This window comes from Cibotium barometz, chromosome 35 (assembly GCF_041138505.1).
Source record: "Cibotium barometz isolate CiBa-2024 chromosome 35, ASM4113850v1, whole genome shotgun sequence".
Taxonomy (NCBI): domain Eukaryota; kingdom Viridiplantae; phylum Streptophyta; class Polypodiopsida; order Cyatheales; family Cibotiaceae; genus Cibotium; species Cibotium barometz.
The window spans coordinates 26,481,883-26,501,249 of record NC_141080.1 but is presented as its reverse complement, the minus strand read 5'-3'; the positions used below and the strand labels follow the sequence as shown (position 1 = coordinate 26,501,249).

Genomic DNA, 19,367 nt, shown 5'->3' with positions numbered 1-19,367 from the left:
AAGAGAGGGAAATGGGCATGAAAAGGGAGGATGGAGGGGGAGGAGGAGATTGTGAGGTGAAGGGGACCTCTACAGTGTTGGAGTATGCATAGGCGGAAGCATAGACAAAACAAGAGAGAGAAGAGGGAGCAAAGGAGAGAGAGCTTGTGGACAAGATCACCTTTTATAATAGCAAGAAGCTTTACAATGGCAATAGCCAGCAAGTAGTGTTGAACAAAGTGCAGGGATTGGATACTACAAGTGAATATGAGGGGCTGCCTTAAATAGTGAATATGTGAACTAGCCGACTGCCTCTATAAACAGGCCGACAACCTCACGACTTACTACACAAGGAGAAAATGGATAAAATACCCAATAAATAGGGTAAGCCTCATAACACTGAGATGCACTACTTCTAACACCCCCTCTGCAGCTCATAGTGTGCAAGAGTCTGAAGAAGATAAGTTGATGAAGATGAAACCATGGACCTTCGAGTATTGTAGATACCGGAATCACCTCAAAGAGAGCACCGCCAACCTGTTTCCTCGAAAAAAATGCCACCACGAGCAACAAGGAACTTTGCTTGGCTCCGAATTCCCACACAAGTGTGCAGTGAACTGATGATGAGCTACTGGAAACACCACGCTCATAATCCTCTAGTAACACATGTAGGGCTCCTAGGGCGCTTCCGGCTTGGGAGGACCAAGATGGTATACTTCTCTAGTATACATGTAGTTTCCCCCATGTGCTTCTAACCAGAGGAGGCTTGTGGGCGGGAGAGGGGGCTCGTAGTAGCTCCATTATCTGGTGCATGGGAACCGTGAGTTGGAGCTCCAAGCATTAAAAAATCTAGCAGGACATGGTCCACTTTGGTGTAGCAAAGATTATGGACAGGATCTGTTCCGAGTTCATTGTTCGAGGTTTTTGGGACGTGATGTGTTCACAATCCATTGTTGGAGTATATGTATCACTGTCGGGTGTTGTGTCTTTGCCCTTCTTCTGAGAAGAAGACTTACCCTTATTCTTGTCCTTCTTCTTGGACAAACAATCTTTGGACAGATGTCCTCTCTTCCCACATGAGAAGCAACGACTCTGACCTTTCTTATGTACTGAAGTAAGTGCCTGATCTGAACTATTAAGAGACACCTTCATCTTACCCTGAGAAATGAGGACAGACTCTTCCTCCAAGAGTAAGACCATCAAAATCCAACTGAGTGGTTGTGACTTGGCGCCTCAAAGCTCGAGAAACCACATCACACTCCAGGGGAAGCTTGGTGAGAATGAGTGCACCCAACTTAGGAAAGGACAAAGTAGCACCCATTGCCAGTAAATAACTGGTCATGAATAACTTTGGCCCAGGGTTGTTTCCGTATGGCGTACGATGGCTTATTGTACGGAATACCGTACGGTATGATACTGTACGAATTCATACGGATTTTTTCTAGAAAAAAATATTTTTTTCCTTGAAATTTTTTTTTTCCAAAAAATAAATTTTTTGGGAGGTAATGGTCTTTTTTTTTGCTTATCTATGGCTGTTTGAGCGTCCTCTGTACTATGATCCTTCCCTCCTTTTTTAAAATACTCCATATTTGGAATTGGAAATACCTAAGTTTATAAGTATTTTTTTAAAACACCGTATTTAGTAAGCATACTCGGAACTCCATCAGTTGCAAGGTAGGTACCTGCAGGAGGGAGAAAGAGGAACTACAACTGAGATATGAAGGAACACAAAGAGCAGCACCTCCAAGCTGGAGGACACCACCTCCCGTCTTGATTTCTATGGCCCGAGCCTCCTAGCTCCATCCGAGCCAGCGGCCAAAGATGGGTAAGCACGTCGGTGATGCGTAGATCGTGAAGATGATGCAAGAGCCCACATGTCTACCAGCTCCAAGAAGCGATGAATCAATCGGCGTACTGAACTTGCCAGCTGCCTCAATTCCAAGTCAGGCGCAGTCGGAGGGCGGTGGGAATGCTCAAGGGAGGTGGAGGGAGGAATGAATGTGAACTCAGAAAAAGAGGATGGGGCAGGGGGGCTGTTGCGGGAAGAGTTGGAGGCGAGGGTTGAGGATTGGGGGGGGGGTCGGGAAGTTGGAAGAGGGTGATGGAAGCAGTAGGGAGATCCACGGGAGAGGGAGGGTGCAGGGAGGGGCTCACCAAGGGTTCGGTGAGACGAGCTGGCCTCACTTGAATCTGAGAACCTGAAGAGGAATCTGTTGCGATAAATGCTCGAAATGGTTCTTTGACAGAACCGAATCCTCCTATGCTCTGCCAGCCTAGTGCACACGGCAGCGTCGCTTAGCTCTGGAAGTTGGCTGGCGGCTCTGGCGCGGGCCAACGGTCTACCACTCTCCAGCAGCAGTGTTGTCGCGGTCGGGTCTTGGTGCTCTGCTGCCTGAGGGCCTGCATCTCTCCTAGCCCCCTGAGGATGATCTGAGCTGGGACCGCGGGGGGGGGGAGACCAATGGAGGCGGTCTCCTGGACTCGCGAGACGAGGACAAGCTCTAGTGAGATGTCCCAATTTCCTGGGGGGCCAGAGGTCTCTCCTCCCTGCAAAATGGGGTCTCCCCAGAGGCAAGGAAGTGACATGACGTGCGGCACTATCTTTGGCAAGGAAGTGACATGATGTGCGGCACTATCTTTGGCGAGGCAACATGCATGTGAAGGGATGGAATCCTGACTGCCCGTGCGAGGGCCGAAGCGGTTGTGGGGGGGATTCCATCACTCTCCCAATGTCTCCACCGATCACCGGGAGAAGAGGAAGGTATTCTTTCTTGAGGCTTGGGAAGCAGACTGTCACTGGAAAGCCTGAAACACTAGCCAGTGGGTCGGATGCGGGGTCGAAGCTGTGCTGCCACCTCGCAAAGAAGGCTTGGGCCGTACGTAGTGAGACGGGGCTCATCTACATGACTATCTGATGCCGCTGTGGCGAGTCAAACTCAATCTAGTAGTAGCTGCGTACCAAAGGATGAATATCTGTGATCTTTACAGGCCCTCCAAGGAGGCTAGCCTCTAAAAGATCGCTGAGTTGTCCGTGCGCCGGGCGGCTACCAACAATCTTGCACACTAGAGTGGAGGCCTCTAGGGATGCCACTGTCAAAGTGAGGAGCTGGAGGTCCGCTTTGGGGATGATGGAACGGCTGCCATGGAGTCCTCTTGCCATGGAGTCCTCTTGAGGGGGTGAAGACCAGAAGAGGCTGAAGCTTGCTGAAGGATAAAATGCTCAAGAATTGGAAAAAACTACCTGATGAGAACGGAGAGGACAAGTTGGGAATGGAGAGTCGGAGCCGAAAGGTAGACAGGGGGGAGGGACAAGGAGAGGCCATGGGGGAGAGGAGGAGGGGGGGTAGCAGGGCACATGAGAAGGTGGGGGAACAGGGGGCAGCGGGTAGGAAAAAAGAAAGGGGGTGGACGGCCAGCAGGGGTGAAAGAGGGAAAGAGTGGCGTGAAGAGGGAAGGGGGAGGCGGGGGGGAACAGCAGGCGAAAGGGGGGGGGTTGTTTGGGGCGGCTACGGCGGTGAGTTGGGGAGGGGATAGCAATGGCGGGGCATGCTGGGGAGGGGGCTGTTTGGCGCGAAGGAGGCGAACAGGGGGTGGGAACAGAGGGCGAGCAGGGGGCTTTCTGGCAGGCAGCGCGGGAGTGGGGGGACAAAGGCGGAGGCAATTCGAGGGGAGGAGAGGCAGCGAAGGCGAAAACCGCCGCCGGGGGGGGGGGGGATGTGCAGTTCAAAGGGGGACGCTCACAGCTCCAGTTGCTTTCTCCTAGGCTATCATTCCCCAGGAAAAAGCCTAACTATATACCACTTTGGTTGAAAACTTTCCATGACGCGGAGCGTTCCACCATAAGATCATGGAAATACATTAAAAAATGCGACCAACACAGACTGGATGGATTCAATCTAGAAACTCCAAAACTCTTCTGATATCTCACAAAACGACATTTTTCAATGAATGTCAAACTACCTGTGTTTTTATTGGCATGTTCTTTGCTTTTTCTGGAAGAGGCGGTGTAAGCCAAAGACCCTCGTGTACTAATTTTTATGTTGGTGGCTTGCAGCTATCTTTGATAAATCTGGAGAGTACATCATTACAGGCTCAGATGATCGTCTTGTAAAAATATGGTCTACGGCAACTGGGTTTTGCCTTTGCAGCTGTCGTGGCCATGAAGTATGTAACCATTTTTTACCCTTTACTCAGCCCTTAGTGCCGTTGCCCCTTCATCCTCGCTCATTCCATTTGTTGTACCTCTTCAGGGTGACATTACCGATCTTGCAGTGAGTGCAAACAATATACTTATGGCATCTGCTTCCAACGACTGCTTTATACGTGTTGTAGGCATCTTCCTGCTTTACTAGATACATACAACTCTACATCTCATCTTCAATGTATTGCAAAGAATCAAAACTGATTTCCTGTATGACTGGCTTTATTTGGCAGTGGCGCTTTCCGGACGGCTTACCTGTGTCTGTGCTGAAGGGTCACACGTGTGCCGTAACAGCAATTGCTTTCAGTCCTCGACAAGGTTGCGAGCACCATCTTTTATCGTGAGTGCCATGTGGTAGACAGATTCAAAGGTTACTTAAATGCCCCCATTCATAAGTGATTATTCTCAAAAGTGTCTGGATAAACCGAAGCATGTAATATATGAACCTTCTCATATTGATGTCCTGAGTATATATCTTATATCTTATTTTTTATGCTCTCACTTTTTAGTTTAATTTGGGACTTTTGTTTCATGCATGCAGTCATAGCAAGAATGTGGGGTTGGCGTTCTTGTCTCATGCTATCATTCTCAGTTCTTTTCTAGATAGGTTCTTTATCAATTTAGTCTCTTGCAGGACTTCTGATGATGGAACTTGCCGCATATGGGATGCTCGCGATTCTTCAGTAAATGCCCGCATCTATGCACCTAAACCAGAGGGACAAGAAACTGGCAAGTATTCGCATTGATTTCTGTTCTGAATTTCAAGTTCATCCTTTGTGAAGTTTAGTGAATTGGTAGGTGTGGTTTTTGTGAACAGGAGCAAAAGTTCCCGAGTTGGGCTCGTCAAACGCTCAGTCAGGAACACAAATACTGTGCTGTGCTTTTAATGCCAGTGGCACCGTTTTTGTCACTGGCAGTGCTGACAAACTTGCAAGGGTAAACCTCTTTGGGACGTTAAGATATTCAAAGAATATTGTTTTCAATCTTCTAATAGTTTGAGGTGAAGCTGTATTAATTTTTTCATACATCTGCAGGTTTGGGATGCTTGCAAATGGTCAGACGAGGTACATGGGGCACCTAATCATGAAATCGACACTTTGAAAGGCCATGAAGACGACGTAAACTATGTACAGTTTAGGTGAGTGGTGTTCCTTTTAGGGTGTTGTTTTAGTATATTTGATGGTGTGAAAATAATAGTGTGTTGTTATTATATATTTGATGGTGTGAAAATAATAGTGTGTTGTTCTTATATATTTGATGGTTTGAACATAGTAAAGCTGATGCATGGATATTGGTTTTGGATTTTACTAGTGGGTGTGCAGCTCCTTCTCGACCTGTAAATATGGACACCCGGCCGGTAAATGTGGGTGCTCCGGCAAAGAATGACCGGCTCTCAAGGTTTCGAAACTCCTGGTGCGCTAATTGTTTTGACTTGGGCTAGTGAATGGAAAGATTGTCTGCCTGTTAATTCTTGGTTTAACAAGCTCTTTCTTTTCAGGTTTGGATATGAGAGTATAGTGTCCTGCTCTCGAGATGGAAGTGCCATCATTTGGGCGCCCCGCCCTCGCAAATACCATGTAACTTGATAGTTTTTAGGGTCTTTGCAGGCATTTTTCCTGCTCCCTCTGGATGGGCAGGAGTTGGACAGGGGAGATCACCCATCCATGAGGGATGGGCCAGATCTCTCCTTCGGTGTAATGTCTGTAAAGTAACTTAGAATGGTTATATGTTGAACCTCTTTGAACCTTTTACAAGTTCTATGGACATCCTTTTGCAGGGTAAGAGTAGATGGATGAAGGGTTATCATTTGCGTGTCCCGCCACCACCTATGCCACCACAACCACCTAGAGGTGTCCCACGCCAAAGACTACTTCCGACTCCCCGCGGCGTCAACATGATTGTCTGGAGCTTGGACAACCGCTACGTGCTGGCTGCAATCATGGGTAAGGTTCTAGGGGGATAGCAGTTTTAGTTTTTATAGTAGCAATTATCAGTTTGACAATGTTGTGCATATAAAAACTGGACTGTACTGATACCATGCAGCGATATTGCAGATTGCAGGATTTGTGTTTGGAATGCTGTGGATGGAAGTTTGGTGCACTCATTAACTGGCCATACAAATTCGGTATGTATAAGCAACCTCTGCCATGGTTTGTAAATGCCATGGTAAACAGTAAATAATAGATTCATAAACAAGTATATAATTTTTACAGTGCCCTGATTTATGTACCTCTCGTTTTCTTCTTTCTGATATCGTAGTTTATTTTTTCCTTCAGACGTTTGTTTTGGACGTGCATCCGTATGATCCAAGAATAGCAATGAGTGCCGGTTACGATGGTCGTGTTATCGTCTGGGATGTGAGTGAAAATAACTTGTTTCTTATGTGGTCTTTGTTATTTATGTTAATGGATGACTGGCTGATGCTTAGTTTTGCAGATTTGGGAGGGACGCACAATCCACGTGTACCGTATCGGAGAGTTTCATCTTGTAGATGGGAAATTTTCACCGTAAATAAGGCTTTTCTCAAACCTTTTTTTAATTGTGTTGTAGAAACGAGCTTTATTTTCTAATTTATTGGAAGTGCTTTTTCTTTTCAGGGATGGCACCTCGATTGTGATTTCAGATGAAGTAGGGCAAATTTATCTGCTTGCAACAGGGGAGGGGAGGACCCAAAAGGATGCGAAATATGACCAGGTTATGCTTGTTTTTTTAGATCGTATTGGCAGCAGCCAATAGTACCATGTTTTTTTTCCTCTGACTGGCCTTAGGCCCAAGATCCTCCCGTAGTTACCATTTTTCACCGCCTGTAGGCGATGCCACCGAGGAAGCACCATGTTCGGTTTTGAACCCAGGACCTCTTGGCCCTAGACAGCTATCATCTCATTGTCAATAGTACCATGTTTTACTTTCTGACCTTGTGGTTTTGTATGGTGCTCTGCAGTTCTTCTTGGGTGACTATCGTCCTCTGATACGAGATATGCATGGAAATGTTCTGGATCTGGTAGAATATTAGGCGTTGTTGGATTCTATCTTCTTTGATTGCACGCTTTTTTGTTTGTGACTGATGGATTCAGAGATGCTCTTTCTTTTTGTGTGCGTGTGTTTTTTTGGGGGGGGGGGGGTTTGGGGGGGCACAGGAGACAGAGCTTTCTCCACATCAAAGAAATGTACAAGATTTGCTTTGTGATGCAAGTAAGGTGTCTTCAAAACTCTCTCTCTCTCTCTCTCTCTCTCTCTCTCTCTCTCTCTCTCTCTCTAGCATCTCAGCTCTAGCATTTTAGCTTTGTCATTTTCTTTCATTTCATTTTAGTACCCATGATGATGTATTCCATGGACATGATGTAATCATTTTGGTCTCATAGGTTATTTTGGCCCTTTGTAGATGTTAACCTTTCTTTCTTTCTCTTGTTTTTTTGCTCTCAGTTCTTTTCTTTCCATGGCTTAGTATTTCGGCTTTTGGTCTCATAAACAATTTGGGTCTTTGGTAGATGTTAATCTCTCTCTCTCTCTCTCTCTCTCTCTCTCTCTCTCTCTCTCTCTCTTACCGGAGCATGGCGAGTAGGCAGAGATGAAACCAGGGCGAAGATATTGATCATCAGGTTTGGTGACTTGGAGAAGAAGAAGGCCTTCCTCTCCAAAAGGATGGCCCTTAAGGGGGAAAAGATTTATTTGGATGAGGACCTTACACCGGCACAGTTAGCACACCGGAAGGAACACATGCCACACGTGCTTGAGGCAAGGAAAGAGGGGAAATGGACGGTATACAGAGATGGCCGAGTCATCATTACGGAGAGGAGGCCCGCTTGACGGTGCGTGGCCTATGAGACCTTGCGATTCACGGTGTGGAATTGCAACGGAGCCCTTAGAACAGATGCAGGATACTTTGAGGATACTTTCAAACACAGTGATATTGCTATGTATACGGAGACCCATCAGTGCACAAACAAGAGGCTTCCTGACGTCTGGGGTTATAGATGGGAATTAGTTTTCCGCCCTCAGCCACGCACAGTGGGAGGGACCAGAGGATCTAGAGGAGTGGCAATACTTTACAGGGAGGAGCTTCATGACAAAATACATGTACATAAAGATGCAGATGTGAGCTACATGTGGGTCCAAATATGCAGAGGGAGGCTCCGCAAGCTATATGTGGCGGTATGCTACTTTCCCCGAGCCCACTCTAGGTTTGCACCATTAGGAGAGTCGCCCTATATACCACTATATGATGATATCATGAGGTTTGCCAGCATTGGAGACATATTACTATTGGGAGACTTTAATGCACGTACAGGCACAGAGCAGACAGAGTTGTATGATACTCAAGAGGCTATGTACCGGGAGATCACGGCAGAGGATGTAGGGTTGCAGAGATCAGCACAAGATGAGGGGGAGATTACAGATTATGGCAGGTATTTTCTCACACTCGGGAGTGCACATGGGTTGGTCATATACAATGGCTTATCGAGATGGCAAGGATCAGATGCTCTCACACATTGGAACTCTAAAGGGGGAGCGAGCACAGTGGACTACTTGATGGGATCTCCTTCATTGATATACCTGATGTTCGGGGTTTCACGATTTCCAGTAGGCCCATTGGCATAGCAGCCGATCATGCATACCTGAGTTTCACACTAGTAGGTAGATCCCCGAGAGATGGGCCAGCCACTCATCTACCTAGGTACCCGAGATATCAGTTTACACGTGAGACAGTTGGGGTTTATCGGGATGCAGTATCTGATGGCTTGTTCGCTTTAGACCCGCATAGCCCTGTGGTGGACGAGATCACGAGAGGATTGGCAGGTGTTCTACATGCATCCGCCTCATATGCGTTTCCCTGCACTATGATCCCTTCCACCAACCTGCCCCACAGAACAATTGGTATGATGATGAGTGTCGTGAGACACGAGCACAGCTACAACATGAGATTGCCATTGGGTCTCACACGCATAGATAGGCCAGGATGATCTTTCGGCGTCTTGTGCGGAGGAAGAAACGAGCCTATCTGGCTAAGCTAGAGGAGGAGATCTACCAACTCTTCTTGGGGGAGGACAGCAAGAGGGCATGGAAGATGTTTCAAGAGAGACAGCCTGGTACTCCGATTACTGCACCTGAGGCATGGCATACTTATGCTAGAGAGCTATATGATGCACCAGGACAGCCCCCCACCCCCCCTCCACTGGGAGCTAGACCGCCTAGCAGCACCTGGTGCTAGATGCGATAGACAGGTTACAGAATGAAAAGGCACAGGATCATGATGGGCTAGTTGGAGAGCACTTCTCATCACACATGCATTGGTGACGAGATCAAAGCCTCAGTTCACTTTCTGAGGGGAGCCTGTAGAGTACGTCAGGTCATATGTCTACTTGGGAGTTACTTTCACAGGACCGCGTTTCTCCCTGAAGGAGGCAGTAGCAGCTAGATTAGCTCGAGGGCATGCAGCCTTGGGGAACTTGAGAGGCAGTGTTTTGGGGGCCCAGTATACATCACAGATCTCAGAGAGGTACAGATGAGGGATGGAGGCAAATGGAGAGACCACTCATTATGATGATTGCCCACATGATTCGGAGCAAATCATCAGTACCACACGAGATTGTTCGGGCTGAGCTGGGTGCCCCACCAGTAGTAACCGAGGCCCTATTCCAGGCAGTTACCGTTTTACAGCAGCTATGGGAGCTCCCTCAGCAGAGGTACACCCGATTGGCATTGACCTCATCCATACAGTTGGCAGAGGATGGAGATACTCATTGTTGGTACGCTCAGATGAGATCATGGTTTGACCTACATGGTTTGCGGATAGAGGCACTACCACCCTTTCAGTACAGTCTGGATTGTCCATTTTTGGATCTCACCCGCTCAGAGCAAAATCGCGTGATCGGGATGGATATCATCAGAGTGGACACAGAGAGGACATGGACTAGCCCCCTTGAGTCCTTGGGCACTAAAATGGCTCATTACAAGAGCCATTTTCTACACCTCTCACCGGATGATTTTATCACCCGCCCGGCGTACATGGATGTACACCTATCACATGGGATACGTTGTGCCATTGGACAGATCCGGACCTCATCACACCAGTTGCGGATTGAGACGGGGCAATATGTGCATCAGATCGTGGATGACCGCATTTGTCAGCTATGCTACCAGGAGGTAGAGATAAAGGAACACTACATTTGCCGATGTACAGTCTATTATGAGATCTGAGGGAGAGATCACTGCCTCTTCCAAGAGGGTTTTGGGCCGTTACGCAGGGTCATGGAGTTTGAGGATCAGAGATGCCTTGGATTGTTTCTACTTGAGCTCAGGAGACACAGAGAGACCCTCTTGGAAGACAAGAGGCCGAGCCATGATGTACCTAGACAGAGGACCCTGGCAGATTTCTTCGGCACCAGCACCAGCAACCCAGCCCACACACCTCCTGATACCTCCTCCATTGGGCCATCAGGGCACCGACCACGCTCCCAGGGAGTCACCACTGATAGAGCAGTTATCTTATGTCGTGCTCGTCGGCCACGCCAAACAGGATCCCGACCACGGCATCCTCACCATCACCAGATCAGAGCCATTATTGCTCAGCATCGGAGGCGCCTACCTCGCTTCTACGACCTCTCCATTCTAGACAGCCCCATGGCGGAGATACTTGATCTAAGGAGAGGGCAACACTTCAACTGATCAGCATACATGGATCTACCTGATATACATTTTTTTAGTATTTTCCAATATTTTCTACTCAGTATCATCTCGGAGTCTTACAGTTCTGTTCTTATAACTGTAGGACAATCAGTTTACTGTACTTTTTAGTCTCATTTAGTTGTTCTCTTTGATGAGACACCAACTTCAGATGTACTCTCAGTTTTGGTCTCATAGGCCACTATGGCCTCTTGGAGACGTTAATATATCATTTCATTTCTCTCTCTCTCAGTCTAGCGTGAAGGTACAATGCTCATTGAGGATTTTTTGAAAGAGAAAGCCAAGCCAAAATCCAAGAAAAAACTAGCACTACGTAATTTTTAGTGGAGGTGATTGTAATTGTGGACCACAGATTCAGCTCAAGACTGACATGGCCTTGTGATTATGTATTTATCTCGTAGATTATTTTGCCCTTCTGTAGATAGTAATGTCACTTTCTTTCTTTCTCTCTCTGCCTGTTTGTGTCAAGCTTTTAATTGAGAGGTTTTGGGCTCAAGTCCCATTCCCTGCACTTTGGTGTCATTGTCTGGATCATTGAGCACTTCGATGCCGTGATATGGATCATATGCCTCCCCCTCTTTGTGTGCATGGGTGGCAAGCATAGGTGATGTGTTCATGCTGGTGTAGTGGTTACACATCGAGCTCATAAATTTGCGATGCTAACTTGATTATGGCAGTAGAAGATTCAACTGATCATGGCATATCTCACTCTATACAGGATCATATACTCTGATCACATGTATTTACACTAGCATTAGATGTTTTCTTTTTTTTTTTTTCTTTCAGTTTCCATGGCTCGATATATTCATGGTACCATTGTATCACTTTTGTTCTCATAGAGACTTGGGGTATTTCGTAGAGGTTAATATTACTTTCTTTCTTTTCTCTCTCTCTCTCTCTCTCTCTCTCTCTCTCTCTCTCTATATATATATATATATATATATATATATATATATATATATATATATATCTCCGCGTGCCCCCCCCCCTCCGCCCCCCTCTCTCTCCCCTTCTTCTTCTTCTTCCTTCCCCCTCCCTGCACAGCCCAAAAAAACCAAAAAAAACTTTTTTAGCAGAAAGAACCAAAATTTTTTGTAGACTTTGAAAGTTTACATGATTAACCGGTGTACACTTGTTAAATCCCTCTCATAGTTGGGATTAACCAATGGTTGCAGACATGATTCCTTATGCTGAGCCTTACCAAAGCATGTATCAACAAAGGCGACTTGGAGCAATAGGAATCAACTGGCAACCTCCTCCTGCTCAATGGTTAGCTGGCTCATTAGATGATAGCAGCTACTTAGCCAATGGTTTTCCTTTGTTACCACCACCAGAGGACAATGATGGTGTACTTGGAGCTCATCAAGGAGGCACCAGATGGGTTGAACAGCCTATTGATGATGATGCCATGGAGTGGGAACAAGATTCGGTAGATGATGCAGGCTCTGACTACACACTTAGCTTTGAGAATGCATGTGATGAGGATGAAAGAGAGTGCAGTCTTACTTCTTCTGAAGAGCTTTTGGATAGTCTGGAGGAAGAAGATTCCAGCGAAGATGATGAACAAAGCCAAAGAGCAAGTCTACGTCGATCAGAAAGGAACAAGAGAAAAGATGAGGTTTGTAATACATCATGAGAAACACAGTCTGATAATACTAGGAGGTAATTTACATGTTTTTAATGTTATTTCCCTTGTTTTTTGCAGGAACCAGTAACTACATCCGGTGGAAGGTCTAATAAAAGAAAGCACAGAGATGGAGGTAGGGAATATTCCCTTAGAAGATCCAAGCGGCATCAAAAGAACAAAACGCTGGCAAAAAAATCATCTTCGAGGAGAGAGAGAGATGGGGAGCAGTCTAGAAGGAGGCCGAAGAGGTTGGCTGCTAAAAATGCCCGCCTCATCTTCTCACGGATCAGTGCTGAGGAAGACGAACAAAGTGATTCTGATTCATCTCAAAATGTAGAAAGTGAAGGAGAGGAGCAGTTGTCTTCAAGGCAAAGTGTTGAAAAGGAAGATGATGACAAGGACAACTTAGAGAAAGTCGAGGAAGGTTCAACAGGAGAAGCTGATCCATCTGAGGCTGATTGCAGTCATCCTAGGCGGTCAAATCTGTCAGAGAAGCTTCGTGTTTCCTCCAGAAAAGCTCTGAAGGAAGGAACTTCAGTTCAAGTTGCAGAAGCAGATGCAAGCTCTCCAAGAAACAATCCAGAGGAGCAGGTTTATACATCTCCTACTTCTACATGTAAGGCTTTGAATAACTCTACTTGGGATCTTACCGAAACTGTCGGCGGCGGCCAGGACAGTTCAACAGAGACTAGCAATAGAGTACTGAAATCAAGCAGGATGCGTGGAACCTCGGACCTTCAGCGACAACCCTTAGAAACTGATGCTGGGTCTTCACTTGGTGGCAAACGGAGACGGGAAGGCAAAAGCTCAAAGGTTCAAAAATGCGCTAGAGTGGAGTTGTCAAGTGAGGAGCCTTTACAGGTCAATAAAAATGAGCCCACAAACAGCCAATCAGGTGATGTTCATGTCGCTGACAAAGGGCCAGGAGACGACGTAAACTCACCTCATGGTTCTCCTCAGCAAATAGGCAAAGTGGGGATAGTTGAAGATATTGCAGGAAGTGGTGATGTAGACCAGTCTGACATGCTATGTAGTGATGGTACAGAAAGGGATGCATTGCAAAGCTTGGAAACAAGGGGTGAAGGTTTAGGGCCTGCAAACAGTTTAGATCAACAGAGAGAAACCTCTCTGGATGGTCATGGAATGAAGAGACTAGAGCCAACAGATGAAAGGGACAATATTGATGAAGTGTCGGGGAAGACGAGATCACAAGATAACAATGTTGGAGATCAGGAGATTATTGATGAACTGTCAAATCAGACCTGTGAGAGATTAAAGCTGTCGAGTCCATGCATAGGTGATCAGAACAAGCAAGCTGAAAAATCTGAGGAGCAAGAATATGTTAGCTCCTTTGAGCATGATGATGGGAAAGATTTGAAGGAAACCAACTCATCCCACAGGCTCAAAGAGGATGAGACTAGGTCTGCTGAAGATGCAAGCCTTAAGTTTTTTGAAATTATTGATACCATTCAAAAGGAAGAGTTGGAGGGTAGGCCCCCAAATCGTACCACTGAAGGAGAAATTGACCTTTTGGTGAAAGAAAGAGAAGGATACCAGCAGCCAGAGGGAACTGGTTCTTTTGCAGTGAGTGCTGAAGATGAGGTTTTTCATAGTGATAAAGAAGCTCGCTCGGTGGAAGAGGCTTGTTTGAAATCTCCAATTGCCTTGGTGAATTTACAGGGGAAACCAATCAAAGTCATCATAGCGGGACCTCGAAAGCATCAATTAATGGGAACAAGCTGGCAGCATAACTCTCCTACGTGCCTCTGGCTAAGGCAATGTGCAGCTGAAGATAGAGATGCAGAACCCTCTTCCTCAGAGGCTGAAAGAAATTCAGATGGTCAAAATACCACCGACAGGCCTGAGTGGCATCACGAGGTTGATCAGGAACATCATTTACAATTAACTTTCAGGAGGGGCAAGAGAAAGGCAATGAAGCCTAGGAAGAGGGCAGATATGAAGCCTAATCCTCCACCAGTTGTAGACGAGGTTAAAGACATGCCGGAACTTACTGTTCAAAAAGTTGAGAGTGTGGCAGATGACAATGAACTTCCGGGTCAGATGAGGGTGACACGGACCTATTTCAGGACAAGACGGAATGGGGATGGAGACAAAAGTGGAATTTCTGTACAAGGCAACAAGAGGGCTAATGAAGCTAATGATAATGACCTTAGGATAGAAAGGAGAGAGGGGTTGAGGTTTTCAATGAGGCCAAGGAGCAGCCTTAATCATGGTGATCAGGGTAGAATTGCAGAAGATTTCCCTTTGAAGGGGAAACGGGGCAGCAAGAAGAAGGTATCCTGGTTGATGCTAACGAAGGTAGAGGATGGCACACGTTATATACCTCAACTCGGGGATGAAATTGCATACGTGCTACAGGTATATGTTCTATATTTCTAATAAAACTCCCAACTATCTTTTTTTAACCATCTACTTAAATGGGTGTTTTTTTCATCAACAGGGACAGGATGAATTCCCTTATTTAGGTCAACTGGAAGACAAAGGTGCTCCAAAGGGTTTGAGAGCACGGCTACGTGCAGTTGAATTTTGCCAAGTTGTTGGGATTGAGTATGGAATCCTTGCAGCGTTCAGTGGTGTAAGCTGCAAGCTGATGCTGAGGCTAATTGATGAGGATTGTAAAGCTTTTGGAAAGACTTTCAGGTTATCTCTTCCAGAGCTGACAAATTTTCCAGACTTCATAATTGAGAGGAGTAGATATGAAACTAGCATAAGAAGGAGTTGGACAAAGCGGGACAGGTGCAAAGTGTGGTGGAGGATAAACACAGTTGATGAAAATGGGGATGAGAAAACAGGAGAATGGTATTTTGGGAGGGTTGTTTCTGTGGAGGCTAAATCACCACAATTTCCTGACAGCCCTTGGGAAGAGTGTGTTGTGCAGTATAAAGGGGACTCGACAGGACCCCACCGGCACAGTCCATGGGAGCTGTTTGATGTTGACAGTGTCGAAACAGCACCATCACGCATCGATCAGGCAAACAGATTGCGGATCCTGTCGACAATTGCAGAGGTAGAGGATTCTTGTGCTAGCAACCAGGTACGTAGGGGATTATCTTTCTATTGGTTTCAAATGCTTTGAGCATATATGTGCTGTTACAATGGAATGTTTTTTCTTGCGATCTAATGCTGTACCTTACCCACACCAGCAGGATGAGTATGGTTTTCGTGCACTGGACAAGCTATTGCATAAACCCGACTTTTTAAGCAAGTAAGTGCTCTTAAGACAGAGTACTTTTTGAGCAAGTAATTACTTTTCACATATAGTGTGTGTGTGTGTGTGTGAGAGAGAGAGAGAGAGAGAAAGCTGTATTAACGTCTACTAGAGGCCGAACTCGACCTATGAGACAAATCAATGTAGAACTGTCAATGTCTTCTGGGTGTCCAGAAAAAAAAAAAAGAGGACAAAATGAACATGAAATAAACTATGAAAGTACTGAGCTAGTGGGGGGGTGTGATGGATGGAGCACTATACTGCCTCAATCTCAAGCTGGTGTGATGTCACTCTGAGCTGGCCAATCGCCACTCGGGCACTGTGAGGCATGTACACATCCATGTATCCAGGAATCCATCCATTGAGATACGCATAAACTAACCTCTGTAGTATAGCATCTTCGGCGGTAGAGGCTGACTGGGTGTAATCCAAGTCTCTTGAGTCTATCAGTGCCATAAATCTTGCCGAAGGACTCTGTTCCTCTCACTGTGAGAGAGCTGGATGTGTGGTGCATGTATATCATACTGGAAAGGTGGCAGGTGATCTATGTCAAGACCATGTTGAGTGAGCCACTGTATCATCTGTGAATACCATGATCTCCTATCTCCACACTCTGCGAGCTGCCTGGACGCCTCAAAAGCTCTATGTGAGAGTCGATCTGATGGCATATCTCTGATCCTCTGTATGAAGCAGATCATCTGGAAGAGGGCCTCTACTAGCATAGGAGGTGCAGCAAACTCCGTCTGGACAATGTCATGTGGGACAGAGGGTTTGCTGCATATCATCCGTGAGAGCATGAGAATTTGAGGCCTCTCTATCTGAGACCATGTGGAGGTGGCGAGCCCAGGTGCCCATACTGCTGCAGCATACATCAAAGCAGGGGTGACTAGTGTGTCAAACAACCACCCCTTCGTGCGGGGCTCCTGGAAGTTTGCCTAGTGACACTCCCTCTCTAGCATGGCCAGAGCTGCATACCCTCGTGTGAGTCTATCCCTGGCTACCTGTGCCATAGTAAATCTTCCTGGCGGAGTCATAAATGTAATCCCTAGGTACACATATGAGTCTACCACCTCTACTTGTCCTCCTGCTAGTGTGAAGATGGCCTGTCGTCGAACCGGCCCTAAGGTGTGGAAAATCATGGCCTTGGTTTTCCCAAGGTTCACTGTAAGCCCCCTCTGTGTGCAGAAGTCGTCGAGTGCATGGAGATGGTGTTGTAGTCCCATCTGCGACTCAGAGACCAGAATAATATCATCTGCATATAGCATTGTGTCGACCACACCTGAGATGTCTACCCCGTCCCCACCACCGTGACCAATGAAGTCAGCCACCTCATCGATGTATAGCCCAAATAGTGTAGGGGGGAGAGAGAGAGAGAGAGAGAGAGAGAGAGAGAGAGAGAGAGAGAAGAAAGAAAGATATATTAACGCCAAAGTGGCCTATGAGACAAAAGTGCCAATACATCCAAAACTCAAGGAAACTAAATGTCCCGAGTAGAAAATGAAAAGCATAAACTGAAAAACAACTAGCTGTAACATGTGGCCAAAGAGGAACTAGTGGCCTGATACAATTGCCAGAAAAAGGCATATTTGATAAAAGTGTGGAACTGGAAAAATGGTAGGCTATGGGAAGCAGCTGAGATAGACTCATCTCATAATGTCTCGCATAGGTCGATCTAGCATAGACAGGCTGAAGCGCCGAAGTCGTGCCAATATCGCCTGTATCCTTTGATAATGTCTCTGCCGGGGCCGCGGCCCAGCTGGTTGTGGACGCGTTCTCTACATAGCTCTCCAGCTCTGTCCAAGGTGATCCTCGAGGTGGCTGTGTGGGCCCAGTCGACACGTGGCCAACGATGCGCGGGGTCGCTGCTGCTCTGAAGAAGTTGGTAAGGGTGCACTGGCCTGTGTCTCGGACATGCCCCCCTGTTTGGAGCGTAGGCTGTGGTCTCGGTGTCTGCGCAGCTTGAGGAGAAAAAGCCCAAGGCAATGCTGGTCTGAGTAGTCCATCACTCTAGACAATGGCCCAAATCCATCTCGGCAGAGAGAGAGAGATTGATGTATACAAAAGACCTCAAGGGTCTATGAGACCAAATGTTGTACAAAGTATCCATCATGAATAATGAACCATGGAAAAGAAAAAAATTGGGCAAAAAATAGCTACATAAGCTAGGATAGCCATGTGGTGCTGCATGATTCCGACATGTGGTCACCTATGCTGTAAAACCTCCCGTAGAGCCGCAGCGAATCAGCGATGTTGACGGCCTGGGGTGAAGATGTCGGAGATCTGCAGCTGACGGGTAGGTCGTCGCCCTTTGGGGGGTGTCTGGCTCTCGGTCAACAAGCTCGCTCTCTGGTCACCCCTTGAGTGCTAGGTTTTTCGTCCTATTTTATGGTTCTGCATTTTAGAGTTTCTTTTCTATTAACACATCTGCTACAGCCCTATAAGTAGCCTATACAGTTCGTACTGCCAGTACAAGATCAACTGCATAGGAAGGATCCTGCTAATGCATATTAAATTGTTGCTACTGGCACACCGTATAATGGCTTATGTAGGTTGGATACCTATGAGAAGCAGACTTCTCATGCTTGTGCTGCTACTACTGATACTACTGATTCTATTGCCATGTACTCGGCTGAATTATGGCATGCTAGATGTGGAACCACGAGTAGAACCCACCTTTTTTCCCTTAGTGTGGGCAGTCAGGTATAGGTACACAAAAAACTTGGCCGAAAGTTTTGGAGTCTTTGTTATCTTGTCCTTGTGCACCCTTTGTATGCCCACACGTTCTTGTGCTAATCCAGTTAGTCCAATCAAAAGTCCTCTCTCATTAGGTTGCTGTAGCCGTAGGAGGCAAGTTCATTTTTTACCTGTTGGAAGTCCCCCTCCATGTAATGTGTCCATAGACCAAGCCCAAGGATCATTTGACCTTGAACCGAAACCCTGTGAGGTTTCATAGGCGCAACACTATACACATTGCATGACCATGATAGATGGTGGCCCAGCGACCGTAGACGACTCTGAACTCACCCCCAAGCTTGAGGTCTGATTGCCACGAGCCTCGCGTCCCCATAGCGCTAGGCCGAACCACCCACCTTGTAGCGCCATGGGCATGAGGTCTTGCATGCCCCTTGTAGCCCTTCATGTCTACCGTGTGTATACCTCAGTGCCCCCAAGGTCACTTATATAGCAATAACTTGGCTATTATTGGCCCTTGCTTTACTTATAAGTTTTGGTGCTTTATTTATAAGCTTTTAGCCATTATATAATAGCCCTAGGCTATTAATAGAGGAAAGCTAGGGTTTCATGGTGGGTCATAGCATGATAAAAAGATCAAGGGATTATCATAATGAAGTTACTAAATCACATAGAATTAACATAATGACAACACACAAGAGAGATGGAGCAAGTGTATTTTTTTAATTGGTTTTAGGTCTCTTAAATAGGCAAGCATAAATGTGATTATATCAAGCCTAATCCATGATTAGGTGGTGATTATACTTCTTGATTCTCTCTCCTGATTATCTCCATGATTATAGCCTCCATAGTCAACAATGTAGGCTACATTTAAGGCTATGTAGGTGCATCAATCCACTAGGCAAACTTGTGGATTCTTCTATAGTTACTAGTCATAGGGCATCTAGGATGAGTTA

General features: G+C 46.4%; 1 protein-coding gene across 4 annotated transcripts in view; it reads left to right on the top strand.

Annotated features, from left to right (window-relative positions):
- The window catches only part of LOC147618275 (uncharacterized), a 51,292-nt gene that overhangs the window by 20,512 nt on the left and 11,413 nt on the right, over positions 1-19,367 (top strand). For 2 of the 4 annotated variants that reach the window (XM_086774718.1, XM_086774720.1), the window contains exons 5-23: positions 4,034-4,143; positions 4,230-4,307; positions 4,414-4,520; positions 4,815-4,909; positions 4,998-5,116; positions 5,215-5,318; positions 5,492-5,593; positions 5,679-5,757; positions 5,958-6,123; positions 6,235-6,305; positions 6,457-6,537; positions 6,617-6,687; positions 6,778-6,874; positions 7,122-7,181; positions 7,318-7,372; positions 12,040-12,482; positions 12,570-14,870; positions 14,953-15,546; positions 15,659-15,717. In XM_086774718.1, the coding sequence (XP_086630844.1) occupies positions 4,034-4,143; positions 4,230-4,307; positions 4,414-4,520; positions 4,815-4,909; positions 4,998-5,116; positions 5,215-5,318; positions 5,492-5,593; positions 5,679-5,757; positions 5,958-6,123; positions 6,235-6,305; positions 6,457-6,537; positions 6,617-6,687; positions 6,778-6,874; positions 7,122-7,181; positions 7,318-7,372; positions 12,040-12,482; positions 12,570-14,870; positions 14,953-15,546; positions 15,659-15,717 (4,792 nt within the window). Of the gene's footprint in view, positions 1-4,033; positions 4,144-4,229; positions 4,308-4,413; positions 4,521-4,814; positions 4,910-4,997; positions 5,117-5,214; positions 5,319-5,491; positions 5,594-5,678; positions 5,758-5,957; positions 6,124-6,234; positions 6,306-6,456; positions 6,538-6,616; positions 6,688-6,777; positions 6,875-7,121; positions 7,182-7,317; positions 7,373-12,039; positions 12,483-12,569; positions 14,871-14,952; positions 15,547-15,655; positions 15,718-19,367 lie in introns of all 4 variants that reach the window. The other 2 variants (XM_086774717.1, XM_086774719.1) reach the window with 1 other exon arrangement.